At 42.4% G+C, this 19,349-nt stretch overlaps 2 protein-coding genes across 2 annotated transcripts in view; one reads left to right on the plus strand and one right to left on the minus strand.

Annotated features, from left to right (window-relative positions):
• Positions 1–1,170: 1,170 nt before the first annotated feature.
• Positions 1,171–2,595, minus strand: LOC122442502 (predicted GPI-anchored protein 58). The gene is made up of 4 exons (XM_043470358.1): positions 2,587–2,595; positions 2,120–2,539; positions 1,391–1,629; positions 1,171–1,297 (listed from the first exon to the last, which is right to left on the minus strand). Exons 1-4 carry the CDS (start codon positions 2,593–2,595, stop codon positions 1,231–1,233), a joined length of 735 nt encoding a protein of 244 aa, XP_043326293.1. The 3' UTR covers positions 1,171–1,230.
• The window catches only part of ADAM17 (ADAM metallopeptidase domain 17), a 41,901-nt gene continuing 24,916 nt past the window's right edge, over positions 2,365–19,349 (plus strand). Inside the window, exons 1-4 of the mRNA XM_043469382.1 lie at positions 2,365–2,684; positions 14,775–14,907; positions 16,159–16,289; positions 17,199–17,287. Coding sequence (XP_043325317.1) covers positions 2,594–2,684; positions 14,775–14,907; positions 16,159–16,289; positions 17,199–17,287 — 444 coding nt within the window. The 5' untranslated portion in view covers positions 2,365–2,593. The remainder of the gene's footprint in view (positions 2,685–14,774; positions 14,908–16,158; positions 16,290–17,198; positions 17,288–19,349) is intronic.

The raw sequence follows: 19,349 nt of genomic DNA on the forward strand, positions 1-19,349 counted from the left end.
TTGAGTATCAGGGAGCAGAGACCACTAAGGGCCATCTGGGAGGCTGGCTATGATAGTGACTGTCAAATCTGTCAGGTATTTATATTCCATTGGGTACATTTAAACCTAACAGCTTTAATTTTAAATGCTAGTATCTACAATATGCTGGAAATTTCATCCTTTGCAAATGCTTATGATTTAAAAATGTACATATTTAAAAGAAAATTCTTTTGGAGACGAGTATAAAAGTTTGAAGACAGCTGGCTCAGACTTCTGATTCTATCCAGTGCATCCTTCTTACCCTGTTCTTCTGACTCTTTATCTCCCCCACGTGGTGCTCTTGTATCTTAACTATATGGACAATTTATAAATTTAAGATAATCCTCAAACTGGAAATCATAATTTGGGTCCTGATTTGTGAATGGGAAAAATTACTGGAAAGTGACAGTCTGAAAATCTAGGACTGCTGGATATGAATAAGAAAATCAGGAATTTTACTATTTTAAAATGGCATTTATTAAACAGTTAAGTACTGTGATCTAGGCACAGTAGAGGAGCTGGGGTAGGAGACAATGCAATCTAGGATCTGTTAAAGTTATAAGCTGGAGAGGACTGTATCTGGATGCTCAGAAAATATATTCTTACTGTACAAAAAACTGTACCCAACTCATTTTATATGGTATACATCTTTTAAAAATTATATACAATTGGCAGAGGTGTACCTCTGCCTTACTTTTTGATTAGGTATGTCATCAATGTATATGTTTAATGAAGGCATTTTACACCTCATATGATCACACCAGATTTAGTTATGTCAAAAACGCACAAAACTAGTAACTATGGATAATAACTGTTGGGAAAAGCTGCTGAGATTTTACTGAGGCATGCCGCAGTGAACCTAAATTTAAACCACAGTATGAGTATCTTATTAGGAGCAGCCTTAAAACTTGACCAGACAGGAATAACACTCCATTCCTAACAATTTACCATTTCATAATGGAGAAAAGGCTTTATTTCTTGTACTTAAGTGGAAAATGTATTCTGTCCTACTCGTATAAACGTTAGTTGAACCAAAACAGCAATTCACATCCAACGTTGTTAGAATGCTTTATTAAGTACCATGAACACTCTAAACTAGAGCTAAAATGATGCAAAGGATTTGCAAAACAAAACACAAACTGTCTCGGCAAATTTCCAATCTAAGTAAAAAGTGACCACCAAGTTGAATTTCAAGAAGTTTGCTGGACGATTCTAGAACCTGTACAGGCAGAAGGAGGGGTTAGGTCCAACGTTTAGTTTCTGGAACTCCTTGTACACCCTGAACGTACAGCGGGGCCAAAGAGAAACTGCCTTAAAGAAGCACCTGTTTATTTCCGTCCTTTACCAAAAAAAAAAAAAAGTTTCTCCTTACAATGGACGGAGGCCTAAGACACCCGTCTGGTCGGACGCGGGACCGGGAGAGCCAAGCTGCACCCCGTTTGCGACTAGGAGGCTTGTCTCGCAGAAGCTGGCGCGTGGACGGACACGGGGGCCTCTCGCTCCCGGGAGCTGTCCTTCATTCGCTCCAGCTCTTCGCTGCTGGGTCATCAACCCAAGCACACCCGGCCAGGGGCTCCTCGTCTGCTCTGGACCCCAGGGTTCTACAACTGGCTTAGTGAAAAGGGTGAAAGGGAAAGTCGATCAGTCAGTTCCGGCCGACTCTTCGCGACCTCACGGACTACAGCCCCGCCAGGCTCCTCTGTCCATGGGATTCTCCAGGTTAGAATACTGCCGTGGGTAGCCATTCCCTTCTCCAGGGGAGTCTTCCCGACCCAGGGATCGAACCTGCGTCTCTCTCATGGCAGGCGGATTCTGAGCCACCAGGGAAAACAGGGATCCTATCGAGATGGACTTCCCTGGTGGCTCAGAATGTAAGGCGTCTGCATGCAACCCGGGGAGACCAGGGTTCGATCTCTGGGTCAGGAAGAGTCACCTGGAGAAGGAAACGGCAACCCATTTCAATATTCTTGCCTGGAGAATCCCATGGACGGAGGAGCCTGGCGGGCTACAGCCCATGGACTCGCAAAGAGTCGGACACGACTGAAAGCGAACGGACAGCGCTTTCAAATGCGGTGGGACCGAGGGATGCGGCCGGACGCACCTCTGAGGGTGAGCTACTCCGTTCCTGGCTGCGGTCACCCAGGGACAGAGGGGCGGCCCCACTGGGTCGAGTCAGGACGTCGCCCGGCGCGTCAGAGGCGGCGCCGGCCAAGCCCCCGACGGGACCGTGAGGGGGAGGCAAGATGGCGACACGCCGGCGCGGGGCGGAGCGAGCGCGGGCCTCCCGGCAGGCCGCGCGTAACGCCGGGCTTCCGGCAGTGGGCGGTGCGGGGTGGGCGGGGGATCGGCGGCGGCCGGAAGCAGGCTGCTCCAGCCTCTGGGCGCTCTGCCTGCACTTCTGGGGGCCTCTAGCCGGGCTTTGGAGTCTTCCGGTAGGCGGCGCGGGAGGAATAAGAAGCTTGAAGGGCCGGCCCGGGCGGATCCCCTCGTCTCCCAATGTGAGCGGCGTCCCGAGCCCCCCCTTCAGGCGAAGGCTGCCCCCCAGAGAGGTGGAGCCGGTGGCCGGGCCGGGACCATGAGGCACGGTGTCCTCTTGCTGACCAGCTTGGTTCATCTGGTGCTGGCGCCGCGACCTACTGACGAGCGGGGCTCCCCGCGGCGACTCGGTAAGGACCCTGGGGAGTTGGCTCCGGGTGCCTGGGGCGCTCAGCTTTTGGGGGGAAGAGCAGGCGAGTGGGATCTCTCAGGTGTTTGGAGGCAGGGTGTTGGACGACGGTGGCGCGTCCCGAAGTTTTCGGTATGGGAAGGGGGTGTGGCTCTCGGAATCGGGGAAGGAAAGTAGCTGGGCTTGTCTCTCTGAATGGGAAAGGGGTCCTGAGGTGGGATGGGGGGCTTCCGGTTAGTGACTGAGGGCCTGGGAGCGGTCTGTCCCCCGAGTTTGTGTTTGGGCGTGTGTTCCGGAAAGCGGTAAGGCAGGGAGTGGTGACGGCTCGTCTTCGGAGAGGGAGATGCGGTCCCGGTCCTGCCCGGCTAACAAACAAAGCTACATTTTGTTCTTAGCAAAGGCAGGGTTCTGGAGGAGGATAGTGAGACCCAGAGCTCCCCATGTCTTCCGCGGCTCTAAGGAAGCGAACTAGATTTTTTGCCCAGGAGGTCCTTGGGCTGTAATCTGGTTGGAAGGCGGTGACTGGGGAACTCTTCTTGGAGTTGTATTTTGCGAACATTTTAAGCGTGTGTGTAGTTATTTAAAATGTAGCTGCTTGTCGGAGGTACTTAAACCTGCCAGGCCAGCTCGTGATGCCTTTTACTGTGAATGCCTTCCTTGTCATTTTAAACAAAAATGATCAGGGACCCCCAGTTTGACCAGTTTTGAGGCTGGAAGTAGAGGGTTATTTAAATTTTCTGAAGAGCTTGGATTTTTAAGGACTAACATTGAGAGATGTGAAATTTGGTGGAAATTAGTTTGTGAAAACGTACAGTGACCATTGGGGTTCTCTATCTGTTAAAAGTTAACATGTAAGAGAGGTTGGTTAATTAGTAATAAAGGATGAAACTATTTTCCCGCTGTGAGAAGCTCTAGCCTCCGTGATTTTTCATGATTGTTTTGGTTTCCAAGTCTTACCATGATGCCATGTAATATAATATTGTGCAGACTGAGACACTATGTAGATTTTTTTATGGCCAGTAACAAATTTGCATTACTTTACCTGGCAATTCTCTTTTCTTATTAAATGGACAAAAACCGTAATTGATGGAAAGTATTAAAGGTGTTGTGTTCTCACCTGAACTACTGCCTTGTGGTTATCTCAAATTGAAAATGAGTTGCAAGTGATTAGTTTAATGAACGGCTAGGGAGAACCTGGTAGGAAGTGCTGAGATATGATAAGTTAATACAGATTGAAGGAAAATGCTAAGTTAGGGGTGATCAGGATGGAGGAAGAGGGTAAGGATCCACTTCATAAAGATGAAAAAAAAAGTGAAAGTTGCTCAGTCGTGTCAGACTCTTTGCTACCCCATGGAATAGTCTGTGGAATTCTCCAGGCCAGAATATTGGAGTGGGTAGTCTTTCCCGTCTCCAGGGGTCTTCCCAACCCAGGGATCGAACCCAGGTCTCCTGCATTGCAGGCAGATTCTTTACTAGCTGAGATACCAGAGAAGCTCTAATATTAAAAAAAGAAGAAGAAAATATAGATAGTGCAGGTACTATATGCATTCCTAGGCTTCGTGCTACTTAAAGTTTCCCACTTGTGAACAAGAGAATAACAAAACTGAAATACAAATATTTGTACCACTAATACAACTTTCAGTTTTGTTATCATTCTGTTGTTCACAAGTAGGAAACTTGTAGCACGAATCCTAGGAACGCACATAGTACCTGTACTATCTATATTTTCTTCTAAGAAAACCTTGCTTTCTAGGTCTATTCTCAGGAACAGTCACAAATCTTGAGGGTTTGTTTTTGTTTTTTGACCATGTGTTTTTATTTGCAAAGTGCAGATAATTGGTGCCAGAAAAATGCACAGACTTAGCCATTTATTCACTGCATGTTTGAAGAACACATACTGTATGCAGGTAATATGTGTGGCATTGAAAGTATAATGATCAGACAAGCCCATCTTCAAAAAGCTTTTGGTATAGTGGAATAGAGAGATCTAAGCAGAAAATTCTAGAAAAGTATGAAGGAGACTGTTAAAAGACATTATGGCGGGGAATTAATTTCATCAGGTGGTACTGAACCTCGCTGGGGAAGGTTAGTGAAGGCTCCTTGAAAGAGGTGATGATATTGAGCCTGGCTGTAAGGTTAAGTAGCTGAAAAGAGAAAACAAGGACATTCCTGATGGAGGCATTTAGTGTTAGAATTGAAACAAAACTTGGAGATCATGTCTAATTTTTTAAATAAAGTGGCAGGAAAAATGAGTCTCAGAAAACTGTAGTGACTTGTCAGGTCCATACCATTAGTGATAAATATATACCAATAAATACATGCCTTGTGGGTATTTTTTCTTTTGAAGAATGTTGTGTGTTTGTGTGTGTTTGATAGCTTTGAATGTAATTTGTTGCTTAACTCTGCCCTAGCATTTAGATTGAATTTGTCAAGGCCAATGAGTAATTTCATAGTTAAAGAATGTGGTTTATTGTTTAACAGCCTTCTTATCCTATAAATGTTACCATGTATAGCCACAGTACTAAATATTTATTAGGGGTTTGACAACATTTTCTGAAGAATACATATATATAATAGAATTCTGCCTTTTGGAGTACTGCATAGGCAATGGAAAATTATTTCAGTTGAACTGTTACGAATTGCATAATTTAGGAAATTTATGAGTCATGTGAGCCTAGTCATAGTATCTTGAGGTTGCAGCTGGGGTATATAAGTCTCACTTTGATTTCAAAAGTTTTCTCTGTGTAACATTTAATAAAAGAGAATATAGTGGTTGGAAAGAAAAAAATACCATCACAGATGAGGGGTGCAAGTTTGTATCTGAATCGTGTACCCTGAGGTAATTGGTGTGGGGATTCTCCACTTTGCGGTGCTCATTTCTCATTATTGATGGCATCATTCTGCTCAATATTTGACATCTGACTTCCTCTTTTGATGTAAATTTTGCTTACAGGATGGATTCTATTGAAACTGAAACACTTGCCCACCCCACTTTGCTTCAAGAGAAATTTAATGCAGCTCTGCTGTGTACTAGTGAAAGAGATAAACTATTTCTAAAATAGAATGAAGAGTAAAGCAGAGAGCCGGGGTGGGGAAACTGGAGAATTCCTTTTGGCCTTCATGGGGTTTTCCAGAACATTAAGTGTAGGTGTCTTTCAAGGCCCAGTGTGGTTGAATATCAGAAACTTCACCGTTTAGTATTTGTGAGAGGTGGTGAGTGTTTTCTGTTGGAAGTATAATTTGAAGAAAGTCAGAAGATTGGGAGGGAGGGAGGAAAGGACAGGAAAAGTCTTCACAGGGAAACCTTCATAGAGGTAGTGAGGTGAAATGAAGTGCATTGTCATATGTCCCTTAGTCCTAAAGTGAGCCAAGGAGCCAGGTATCTCCTTCCCTACGTCCTTCCTTGTGTTTTTTAAATTTTTTCCTGCGTTTTAATAAAAGTTGTTGTTCAGTTGCTAAGTTGTGTCTGACTTTTTTTTTTTTTGTCTGACTTTTTGTAACCCCATGGACTGCATGCAGCACGCTAGGTTTTCCTGTCCTTTACTATCTCCCAGAGTTTGCTCAAGCTAAGTGTCCGTTGAGTCGATGATGCCATCCAACCATCTCATCCTCTGTTGCCCCCTTCTCTTCTTGCCCTCGATCTTTCTAGCATCAGGGTCTTTTCCAGTGAGTTGGCTCTTCTCAGCAGGTGGCCAAAGCATTGGAGCTTCAGTATCAGTCCTTCCAATGAATATTCACGGTTGAGAATATCCTTGAGAATTGACTGGTTTGATCTCCTTGCAGTCCATGGGACTCTGAAGAGTCTTCTCCAACACCATAGTTCAAAAGTATCAATTCTTCAGTGCTCAGCCTCCTTTTGGGCCAACTCTCACATCCATACACAACTACTGGAGAAATCATAGCTTTGACTAGCTGGACCTTTGTTGGCAAAATGATGTATCTGCTTTTTAATATGCTGTCTGGGTTTGTCATAATTTTTCTTCCAAGGAGCAAGCATCTTTTAATTTCATGGCTGCAGTCACCATCCGCAGTGATTTTGGAGCCCAAGAAAATAAAATCTGCCACTGTTTTCCACTTTTTCCCCATCTGTTTGCCATGAAATGATGGGACCAGATGCCATGATTTTAGAATAAGAGTTGTAGGCTTTGGCTGTCTCATCTGGTACCCTGGTTTCACTTACCATTTGACTGTCCTGATAACTACCAAATACAGATCTCTGACCTCATCTTGTTCTCTGAAGCTCCACTCTCATGTATCCATCTCAGTATTCACAGATACTTCAAATTTCAAATGTCCGCTTACTTCAGATGTCCAAAATTACTTATCTGTTTGATTAGAAGAATGTATATAGGAGACAAGATTTAATCCAGGAATAGGCAGCAATGTTGCAAACTGGAAGTAATCTCATTTCTTAACCCGAATTTGCATCCATTTCAGCTGCAGAGCCTTATGGATCAATCCAGGGTTTTTTCAAGGTTCCCTTAGGCTGGGGCTTTTCTGGTGGCTCAGACAGTAAAGAATCCAAGTACAATGCAGGAGACCTGGGTTTGGGAATACCCTGGATCAGGAAGATCCCCTGGGGAGGGGAATGGCTGCCCACTCCAGTATTCTTGCCTGGAGAATCCCATGGACCTGGAGCCTGTGGGGTCACAAAAAGTCAAATAGGACTGAGCGACTAAGCACACGTTGAGCTAGACTTACTTTCCCTTTGGCTCAGCTTCCCTGTGACTGGTCTTGCTGGAGAGTTTTGGCCCAGGTTTAGTCCCAGCCCAGTTGAAGGGCTCTTGATAAGGAGTTATTTGAGGCACCTCACCCTTCATCCCCCCCTAAATGGTATAAACCCATAAAATGAAGTTTTTAGTTCCCAGTCTTTGGGGCCCACCGCCTTGCAGACAGCCCAGTTCTTCTTTTCTTATCCCTTTGTCCCACGGAGGGATTCTCCCATGCCTAGGGCTTGTTGCAAAGCGACCAGGCCTTTCCCTTGTCCTGTGTATTTGGAGGAGTACTGAAGAGCAGTCAAGTCTCCTGTGTCTTCTGCAAAAGCAAAATACACACTAGACTGCAACCCTGGCTTTACCTTTCCCACTTCTGCGAGAAGTGAGGACATGACTCTGGTTGTGTCTTTTGGAGGAGCTCTTCGCACTCACTCTGCAGCAGAGTCATGGAGAGTGAGCAGAGTGCTCCAACAGCTCTGCATGACAACCGCAAGCTGAATTCCAGGAAGATGCGGTTGATTGCAAAAAGGAAAGAGAAATTAAGTAAAAAGTTCACAAATGTTTCCAGATTCTTCTAACACTTCATTATTTAAAAATAAGTTTAATAAGAGACTCACAGACTTAGAAAATGAACTTTACGGTTGCCAGGGGGAAGGGATAGATAGATAGGGACTTTGGGAAGGTTATCTACACACTGCTATACTTAAAATTCATAACCAACAAAGACCTATTGTGTCACACATGGAACTCTGTTCATTGTTATATGCCAGCCTGGATGGGAGGGGGGTTTGGGGGAGAACGGATACATGTATATGTATGGCTGAGTCCCCTTGCTGTTCACCTGACTACCACAACATTGTTAATCAGCTGTACCCCAAAACAAAATGTTTCTGATGTTAAAAGAAAAATAAATAAATAATCAGTTTTACTTTAAAAACTTGACTCTGGACATGATGAATGAAGTAAGGGTATATATTATGTCATTGTCCTGAAGTCAGTGGTCATAAAAGCATATCCTAAAGATAAAACAATTCAGGTTTGAGGGAAGGGTGGAGTGGAAGGTTTATCAAACCTGTGGGCCACTCCATTTCTGGATCCAGAAAGCTGGTTTGTTGCAGAGCTGAAGGTGCAGCTTTGTCTGTATTCTTTGAGAACATAAAGAAAGAAGTATCAGCTGTTTTTTATCACTGGTATTGATTTGGAACATCATAGACTAACAGATTTACTCTTTCTCTGCCTAAAATCACTGAATTTTCAGTGATGCAACTGCAAACATATGATGACTTAATGCAAAAAAGTTCTATGTAAATGAATAATTGCAGACTGTATATAAAGGAATAAGATGTAGTATAGAACTTCAGAATCTTTCAGTATCCACTTGTCCCCTTCTGTCAACCTGTTAAAAACAAAATTCAGCCAAGTAAATTTGAAGATCTAATTGGCTTGATGAGGCACTTTATGCGTTGGGCAGCATGTCTGCCAGAAGCTGGAAGGGTTCTCTGAGAGTCTGGACCAAATGGAAGCTTTTGATAGGAAGAAGGGTGGGATACGGGTGCTGTTAGTGAAAGAAAAGGGTAGTTTTTAGGCCAAGACATCATCTTTTTAGGGGGGAAGGGAACTGGCAAGGATTTTATCATATGGAATATCTCTTCCTCTGTGGGATGAAGGGGTCCGTGTGACAGATTACCTCCTTGGTGCTGACCAGGCAATTCCAAACTTGTTGCTTAAGATTACTTTTCTGGTGAAGATTGAAACTACAGTTAGGTTAGGTATTAAGCCTGGTTTGGCATCATAGGCTGTGTTTTCTTTTTAACAAATCCCTTCCCCAAACCTGCTCCCAGTTGTGCTTTCTGTTTTGTAATCTCAGTGAATACGGTGCCACTGTCTACCCAGATATCCAAGTGAGAAGCTTGAGGGTCAGCTGGTGATCTCTACCCAGATTGCGTAGCAACTTACTAGCTGATTTCCGAGACTGCAGGTTTGTCCTCCTGTAGCCCGTTCAGGGCTTCCCTGGTGGCTCAGGGAATCTGAATCTCAGGGAATCTAAGAATCTGCCTGCAATGTGAGAGACCTAGGTTCGATCCCTGGGTCAGGAAGATCCCCTGGAGAAGGGAAAGGCTCCCCACTCCAGTATTCTGGCCTGGAGAATTCCATGGACTGTACAGTCCATGGGTTTGCAAAGAGTCACTGCGGTTGTTGAACCCAGGTTCATGTGCCTGACGCACAGTGAGGCCCAACAAATGGAAATGTCTGAGTTTGAAGCTGAAAAAGGTTTATTGATTGGAAGGGCGCCAGTGGAGAAGATGGGAGATGTAGGCTTGTAGATCCATCTTCCTGGCTACCCAAGGTTTTTAAAGGTAACATTTGGGGTGAGTGTTTCAGGGAGCATGACCTTCTTCCGATTGGTTGGTGGTGAGGCAACAGGGTGGTGATTCATGAGTCTTAATCTTCAACCTTCTGGTCCCAACCAGTCTGGGGTCTGCGTTCTGGTGGTGAGCTTGTCGTCACCATCCTCCACCTGGGAGGGGGGAGGTGTCCTAGTTCCTGCAGAACAACTCAGAGGGTTGTGTCATTTTGTTCTGTATGTCCCTGGAGGAGGAACTCGGACTGTCTATTGTTTCTTGACTGCTTTTGCTTGGTTTCTGCAGTCCTCACTTCTCTAGTAGTTGCTTGAATCTGCCGTTTGGAACTCAGGGAATGCTTGGGAGACTAAAGCCTTTTCTACAAACAAGCAGCAGGAGACAGAAAGGCTTTTGTACCTGGGAGGGTCCTGCTTGGTTTCAGTCCCAAGTTTTGGATAGAGAGGTTAAGTTTTGGATAGAGAGGTTGATCATAAGCTCAGCAGGAGAACTTTGTTTTAGGGGATTTGGTTTCACAGTCAGGATGAAATTTCCAATTGATACCTGTTGCCCTTGTCCAAAGTCCTGCATCCTTAATTCAGTTCCCTGACCAGAACTCTGCCTGCCTCTGCAGCCTCCCACCTGTTCATATTCTCCCTGCCATTCTGCCCTCCAGCCTCCCTGACTTGCTTTCAGTTCTCTGTGTGTATGACGTTCTGTATTTCTGTGGACCTCAGCGTAGATATGCCCTCTACTGAGAACCCTGTCCTTTTCTTCTCTTGGCTGCCTCCTCCTCCTTTTGGTTTTAACTTCAATGCTGTTCTCTGGGGAAGCATCCTTGGCTTGCCACACAGGTCATGCTCCCTCTGTGTCCTTCTATAACTTCTTGCAGTTTCCTCTTCCTAGACTTGTGAAGTACTTTATCATGATTTTTTTTGCAGGGGGTATCATGTTCTTTCTCCCAAAGTCGCAGTATTGGAAATACATCTTCTTTCTCTCTATTAATATCCCTAGTGCTTGGAAGGTGGGAGGTTTTCAGCAAATATTTGTTGAGTAAATGAGTAGGTGGGGTCTGGTGGAAAGGGGAAGAATACGTGCAGGATGTGTTTGTAAGAAAGGGGTGGGGGTGGAAAGGCTTAAAAAGCAGTGAGTAAGAGTCCCTAAGGAGGACTAGGCAGAAGAGGCCAAGTGCGGGAAACTAACATGTGGCAGCGGAGAGCTGACAGGTTTGGGAGGAGATCCTAAATGATACGGTACTCCTGGACAGCGCACTGTATTGTTGAGTCCTTAAGTCGTGGCCGACTCTCTGGGACCCCATGGACTGTAGCCCGCCAGGCTCCTCTGTCCTTGGAATTTTCCAAGCAAGAATACTGGAGTGGGTTGTCATTTCCTTCTCCAGGGGAGCCTCCCGATCAAATCTAAGTCTCCTGCATTGGCAGACAGATTCTTTACCACTGAACCATCAGGGAAGCCCAGTATACTATATTACTACACTATAAATTGTATAGTGTACTCTATACAAAGAGTAAATACAAAGAGTAAAAGCCATACTCTTTTAAATTGTGTCTTTTTCTAGTTTGTGTTTGTAGCAGCTGAAATGAGAAAAGCTTGGTTGTTCAGGGTGATTGCTGGAGCAACTTGTAGGAAGCGAGGAAAGTGTTCTCATGTGGAGAGTGCTGGGCAGCTGTTGTGGAGTTTCTAAAAGAGAGAACATGAAGGTACCCTGAGCTGATAAGATAGTTCTTTTAGCATTGTCTGGTAGTGACTGTCATAAACTCTACCACAGGAAGTTACGTGTTTTATATTTAAGTTTTTGGAGATTTTTGGATTTGCATGGGGGAAATAGAAATTTTTTTGAAAGAGCTATGGAAAATTGGATCACCAGTAGTTGGTGAAGTGCAGTGAAATACTGAGCATCTGGAAGGTTACTGCTTGCATAAGAGCAGGAGCTCAAGAGTGCAGGACAAGGAAAGGTGTCTGCTGTCTGTCTGTAATGGCTGCAGGCTGTCCAGTTTGAGATCTCTAGTTAAAAAGAGGGCAAATTACAATGGAAACATATTAGTTAAGTACTTTAAAGTGCTTTAGCTAACTCCCTTTTAAAAGTGCTTATTATAGAAAAACACCTAAAGATAACCAATGATGTTACTATCTTGCTCTTTTTTTCCTAGCCCTATTTTTGTACATAGTTAAGGTCATGCAATATGAATAGATTTTAAAATCTACCTTTGCTTGTTTAATATTATAGTATAAGTATTTTCTCATGTTCTTAAAATCTGTTGTTGACAGCTTTTAAATGGTTGCAGATTTCTTTTCTTTGTCATTAGGAAGTGCTGTCACTTCTCTGTTTGCCAGGTACTTAGTTTGTTTTCAGTTTTTTGTTCTTAAAACTAACGCGAGACTGAACAGTGAACATCTTAGTGCTTGAAGATTTTTCCCTTCACTTTGAGCTGTTTCCTTAGTTGCCTAGTTCAGTGGTTCTCAGACTGGAGTGTACGTCAGCATCACCTGGAAGGCACCTTAAACACAGATGACTGGGCCCTTTGCCTAGAATTTCCGATTGTGGAGAACTGAGGAGAAAACAAAGTCCCAGGTGATGCTGGTTGTGGGGAGGACACTCTGAGAACAATTAGCTTGTATCATTGACAATAAAACTATAGTATCCCAGTCAGTAGGAGTGATTATGATCTTGAGTGAAACTCAGTCCATGTACCAACCTGTATCAAGGAAGTTGAAGGGCTAAAGGATTGTGTCAGCATCTCAGCATTGAGAATTTGTGCAATTTGTGAACGTGGGAGTGCTGTTTTGTGCCGGGTTCTGTGCCAGGTCTTGTGAGGTAAGGATACTGTGATTTTTAAAACGGAGCTCACTTTTGGCTGTCTTACAGTCTGTTTGTGAGATAAGACAAATATAACTCAAAAATGCCAGAAGAGAGGTGTAAACAAAAGGCTGAAGAATTCAGAGGGAGGCAGAATCATGTTTGATTGACAATCAAAAAGGAGGAGGCCAAGAAGTGGCAGGTCCAGGAAGAGTTAGGCTATTTTTAAGCAGTTTCAAAGTTGAAATCAATAAAGCTTGTAGTTTTCAGCCAGACAGGCCCCAGTTCAGACAGATCTTTGTACCGTGCTGTTAGCTTTGTGATACTTTTCTCTCCGAGTCTGTTTCTTCATGTGTAAGGTAGGGAAAATATCCCAAGGATGTTTGTGGAGATAACGTAAAATGCCTAGTATGCAGTCTTGTAGGAAACAGAACACTCAAAAATTGTTGAATAAATGACAAGCTTCTTTAAGGTTTTTCATTGGTTATAATTAGCATTATAATTAGTAAGGTCAAGTCACCAATAACCATCCATTGGCATAAAAGAGATCTGCGCCTTCCGAAACAGCTGGAATAAAATTAAAAGGCAATTTTTGTTAACAGAAAATGGGTGGTACCCAGTGAGTGTGAAATTTGCTACCCCTTTAATCTTGAGGTAGAGCCTTGAATGGACTTTGATTAAATCTCCTTTGACTACATAGCAGTGTGCCTCTGCAGGTTTGCTTGAATATCATGCGAGAGTGAGGCGTTTTTCCTTCTTTGACCACTCTGTATAAACTGACCCTCCCCGCTGCCTGTCTCTGCTCTCCTACTCTCATGCCCACAGCACTGGCGTGGGTTTTCTTGAGTGTTGTCTGTCTTTCCCACTGCTGTAGGCAAGGACTTTGCTCGTTGAATGCTGTATCTTAGCCCTTAGGCCAGTGATTGGCACATAGTGAATGAATGGATGAAAGAACCAGTTGAGGGTATTTAGGAGAAGAGGATGGAGAAAAGTATAGGGTAGATTCTTTTAAAAATGGTTTTGTGAGCATTTTTAACTGCAGCAGCAACAGACTTGTATTTTAAGCTCCTGCTGCTCTATTTTGAGGACATTCTAAGTCCACTGGAATGATTTTGAATACCGTTGCTTCTGCAGTGATAGTTGTTGAGAAGAAAGGAAACATCGGCTCAAATATCTTTAGACAGTTTTTACAGAGACTTAAGTCACCAAAAGTGTCTTCCAGAAATCTTCCTGATGGTGGGAGAGACAGAAGAGTTGCTGTTGATAAAAAGTGACTTCCGTCTACAGTGTTTACTCTTGTTTTGTGCCAAATAAGAACTTACATGTGCTTGTCCTGCCTTTGCGGCAGTGCAGCTTTGCTTTTCTTGGGTTCCAAGTCAGTCTGGTAAAAAAGTGTTAGATTTTTTTTCTTAGGGATTTGTTTGGTCTTACCACTGCACTTCTTGGTGCCCCGTGGGATGCTGTTCTGCTGCATCTGTTGAGAGCACGGTGATAGGGATATCACCACTATTTTGCTCTCTAATTTGGAATATGTTTTTTTCTATAAAAGATTTGCTTTTCCAGTTTGGTTTGCCCAGACCATTGGTACATTTGTTGCTCATTGTTACTTTACATCAAGTGGTAAGGAATTGATGTTGCCCAGGTGGACAGTGGGCAGGTCACGTAGGCAGCCTTGTTCTTAGAAATTCTGAACATATAGCCATAAATGCCTTGAATTTAGAAGTTAGTTCATTGCATACTCTGATATTCTCTGAGGTATTAAAATTATTAAGACATGGACATGGACTTACGTTCACATTTCCCTGAGTGTCCCAGGTCTCTTTCCAGAACCCATTCGTTTGACCTTGGAGCCCAGAAGGCTCACACCTCGACTTGCTTCCTGTATTCTTAAGTCTCTTCTGTCTGCACCCCTCCCTTCTTTCTCATGCCATTTGTTTCCTGGAAAAATTGGGTCATTTGTTTTGCAGGAATGGAACATTCTGGGTGTGGCTGGTTACTTCCTAAGGTGGTTATTTAATTTGGCAACCTCTAATCCCTTTTTGTCTTAAAAACTGTAAATTCGATCTTAATTAGATTCAGGGGTGTGTGAGTGTGTGTGTGTGTGTGTGTGTGTGTGTGTGTGTTTGATAAGAATACTTTGGCTGCTGGGACATTACATTTTTAATGACATTACAATTGATTAGTAGGTTTCAGTGTTAATAACCTTTTTACCTTTATTTCAGAAAAGCTTGATTCTTTGCTCTCGGACTACGATATCCTCTCCTTATCCAATATCCAGCAGCACTCTGTGAGAAAAAGGGAGCTGCAGGCCTCAACACACTTAGAAACACTACTGACTTTTTCAGCCTTGAAAAGGTAATTTGAAGTATTCATAAAATAATGTTGGGGCAGTGGGGTACTTGGTTTGGTAAAAGCAGAAAAATTGGAGTGTCTAATTAAATCTTAGAAAGTTACAGTGTAAAGATTTGTAGTCTAATTATAGTCTGTTGTGCTTGTAATAATGTATTGCTTATTTTAAAATTCATACTAATGACTATTTTTTAAAAAGTAAATGTGTATTTCAAAAGTGTTAATGATGGTTTATTGTTGCTTAATGATGGTATAATTTATTTTTTGGAATTCTGACAAAGAATTTTAATTAATTGAATGGTTGTACTACTTTCGTGCTGCTTTAGAATTGTCAACCTTATACTGAGTACTGTCTTCATATATAAAATGAAGACACCGAGCTTTAGAGATAAAGGATTTATTTAGGCCTCCACAGCCTAGTGGTGAGCTGGGTCTACAATTCAGTGCTCTTTCCTCATTGAATTGCTCTTATATTATAGCATACATGGATAGATGTGTGGTCTGTTTGGTCATTAATTTTAATATCTCATGTTTCGCAGATGTAAATTTGTTAGATAATTACTGGCCTCTTTATAAAGTCTTTTTAGAGAGTTTTATTCATATCAAAAAACAAACATTAGGGGAATATAAATGGACTGACTTTTTCTTTATACATGGGATAGGGCTTCTTCAAATATTTTAAAGTAATATATGTACCTAGCTTTAAAAAAAAAACTACAGAGGAAATTCCCTGATAGTTGAGTGGTTAAGACTCCAGGCTTCCACTGCAGGGGGTGAGGGTTCAATCCCTGGTGGGGGAACCAAGATCTCTTAGGCCTTGGGGCCCCCCTCCCCAAAAAAGCAGACAGCAAGTATAAGAGGTTTTCACTTCTAATTCTGTTGCACTTTCCAGACCCAGCAAGTTTCCTTATAAACTTCCAAAAGATTTTAATGAGTATTTTTTGCATATAGATCTATATTTGTGTAGGTGATATAGATAGCATAGATTTACCTCATTTTTAACAGCTGCATAAATATTCCTGTTTTTAGTACTCTGCAGATGGATATTGTTTAATCAAAGTGATCCCCCCATAACAAACAGTGCTGCAGGGAATGTCTTTATAAATGTACTTTGTCTAGGTATCTTTTTAGGATACATTCCTGAAAGGTGAATTACTGTATTGGGTCGGGGTGTACATGTTACAAATGCTTATTGATGTTGACATGTTTCCTCCTAAAGGTTTATGTGCTTCAAGTTGAGATGCATTCTTTCTTTAGGCATTTTAAATTATACCTGACATCAAGTACTGAACGCTTTTCCAAAAATTTCAAAGTCGTGGTGGTAGATGGGAAAGATGAAAGGGAGTACCCCGTCAAGTGGCAGGACTTCTTTAGCGGACACGTGGTTGGTGAGTATGTGCTCATTTGTTTGCCCTCGTGTATGGACAGAGGAGCCTGGCAGGCTACAGTCCGTGGGGTCACAAGGAATCGGACGTGACTGAGTGACTAACGCTGCTGGGTCACAAGGAGTCAGACATGACTGAGTGACTAACACTGCTACCACTACTGGGAGGTTGGGTGTCCCGATTAAACTAGAGTTGTATTTTCTTTTTTGAGGGGAGGAGAATGGGGTGGCCAAGAAGTTCTATTGTTTGTCTCTTTTATTTGAGCTTTATAAGTCTGGAAGCAGAAGCATGCAAACAGGAGGAAATGGGTATTATCCAGCAAGTCATTACTGATTGGGTATTTTGATCATACAGTGGAGTTCCTCTTAAGTCATGGGAATTTAACCTCCTTTTGTCTCCAGGGAAGGACTGTAGACTTCCCTTATGAGATTGTAAACAAGGGAGATGGGATCATAGATCAATTATTTTACCTCCTATCATGTATTTATTTAATAAAATATATTAAACAAGCAATTGCAGGTTACTTCTGGACATTTTTCTGCAATAAGAAAAAAAAATGGCCCTAAAATACTCAAAAAGTATAGTTTCAGACCTGTATATTCTAGATCATGCTTTCTGCCTCCTCTTTCTTACCCCAAAATAGGTAAAATTTTTCCAGAAGAAAATTTGTACTTTCTTTTGTTCCGTAACACACTCTAGATGACCTGAGGGAAAGAGGCCGATTTCAGATGACAGTTGAGATTCCTCTTGCGGGAGTGAGAATACCCACCCACTTTATGGCCTGTGTTCCTTAGATCTCCACAGTGCCTGGACGCATTCCACGCTGTAGAAGGGTGTGGTTGATTTTTATCGACAATAGTGCATAGTTTTTTTGCTTTAAATGTTTTTAATAATGGCTGTTTTTTTTTTAAGGTGAGCCTGACTCTAGGGTTCTAGCACACATAGGAGATGATGATATTACAATAAGAATCAACACAGATGGGGCAGAATATAATATAGAGGTAAGTCTGCATGTCAGTTTTTTTTCAAGGAGCATATGTCTCTTATTTTTAGAAAGCCATTTCAGAGTTGTTTTAGGAAGAAAAAGGTGTTTAATTATACTTATTTTCTCCTTGTATTTAAATTTTATTTTTTTAAGACCAGAAAAATAGATGAAAGACTTTTAAAAAACATATCTAAGATACTGTCATAGGACACACTCTGTATTTTTAAGTACAACAATCGAGAGAAAGTCATATGTGGGATGGATAATAGAATAGGAAACTTTCTTCCCCTCCTCTTGTCTTTATTCTTTCTCTTAATAATCCCCAAAAGGTAAAGCTTCTCATAGATGGAAAGGAAATCTCCTTCCTAGATGCTCTGGAAGTATGTGGTCAATAAAAGGTGACAGTTCATAGTTTGAGAAGTTAAAAGATGAAGCTATAGGCTCTGACCACTCTTTCATTGAAACCCTTGCAGTCGAAAAAAAAAAAGAAACCCTAGTAGTCGAAACCAAGTCCAGAGGAGCCACGTTTATATGAGACACATCACTGCATGTCAGATACCAGTTCAGAAAACAAACCATTTGCTCCCGATTTGTGGGTTGAAGTGTTTTCTGCGTCTCTGAAAAAAGAGAATACTCTGGAACATGGACACATGTTCTCTGAGGTTGCCACAGAAGGGAAACAGCTGGAGAATCCCGCAGGGGAATTTTATAGGCCAGGCTTAGAAGTGGCCTATGTCACTTCCGCCCACGTTCCAGAATTCTTGTCTCTGATCTGCCTACAGAAGAGGCTGGAAAAGCTAACCTCCTGTGCTCAGCAAGCTGAACAGTGGGGGGAGGGCGCGGCCTTGTTTCTGCCACAGTGCACGTGTTTGCTTATTTCCTTAAGATCGTCTTTTCTTAGTCCAAAAATGTGTGCATTTAGGATCCAAGTTGGTGATGGTGGTTAGTCACTTAGTTGTGTCTGACTCTTGTGACCCCATGGACTGTAGCCTGCCAGGATCCTCTTTCCATGAGATTTCTCAGGCAGGAATACTGGAGTGGGTTGCCATTTCCTTCTCCAGGGGATCTTCTGACCCAGGGCTTGAACCCATATCTCCTGCATCACAGGTGGTCTCCTGAATTGCAGGAGGATTTTTCATCACTGAGCCACCAGGGAAGCCCTAAGATCCAAGTTAAATTTTCTCAGATTCCTCACTTTTCCAAATAATTCCCTTTGGGACAGTTAGGAATTCTGTTTTCATTCATTCCTCTCTGTTTCACCAAGTACAAAAATGATCATAATTAACATTTTCCTGTGAAATGGTCACTTAAAATTAAACTCATCAGGTTTGTTGAAGGATTTAGCATGAGATTAGTCATTTTTAAATTGGTCAAGTGGTTTATTACTTACTTAGAAGTCCACTATCTGCTTCCAACCCCCAACTCTGCCAGCTCTAGGAAATCACTTATCTATTCTCTGTCTGTTTATATTTGTCTTTTTGTTTCTTTAGATTTGCTTGGTCAACTCATATAAATGGAATCACACAACATGTGATCTTTTGGTGTCTGGCTACTTTCATTTAGAATGTTTTCAGCGTTCATTCATGTTATAGCATGTGTCAAGTACACCGTTTCTTTTTATTGCCAAATAATATTCCATTATTTGGATATACCACATTTTGTTTATTGGTTCATCAGTTGGACATGTGCGTTGTGTCTACTGTTCGGCTATTATGACCAATCCTGCTATGAACATTTTTGAACAAGTTTTTATGTGAGCATATATTTTCATTGCTCTTGGGTATGTAATATACTAGGAATGGAATTGTTGGCTCATATGATAACTCCTTTTTTAACTTTTTATGAAGCTGCTTCACTGTTTTCCATGGTGACCACAGTTTACTTCCTCAGCATTTTCATTTACTGCATTTTATATTTCATATTCCATTCTCACCAGCAGTAGATGAGGGTTTCTCCACCTGCTTGCCAATACTTGTTATATGTCGTTTTGATTACAGCTGTCCTAGGGGATATGGTGTCCTTCAGGTTTTGATTTTCATTTCCATGATGGATATGGAGATATATAGATGCACAGATAC

Source organism: Cervus canadensis, chromosome 5 (assembly GCF_019320065.1).
Source record: "Cervus canadensis isolate Bull #8, Minnesota chromosome 5, ASM1932006v1, whole genome shotgun sequence".
In the NCBI taxonomy this organism is placed as follows: domain Eukaryota; kingdom Metazoa; phylum Chordata; class Mammalia; order Artiodactyla; family Cervidae; genus Cervus; species Cervus canadensis.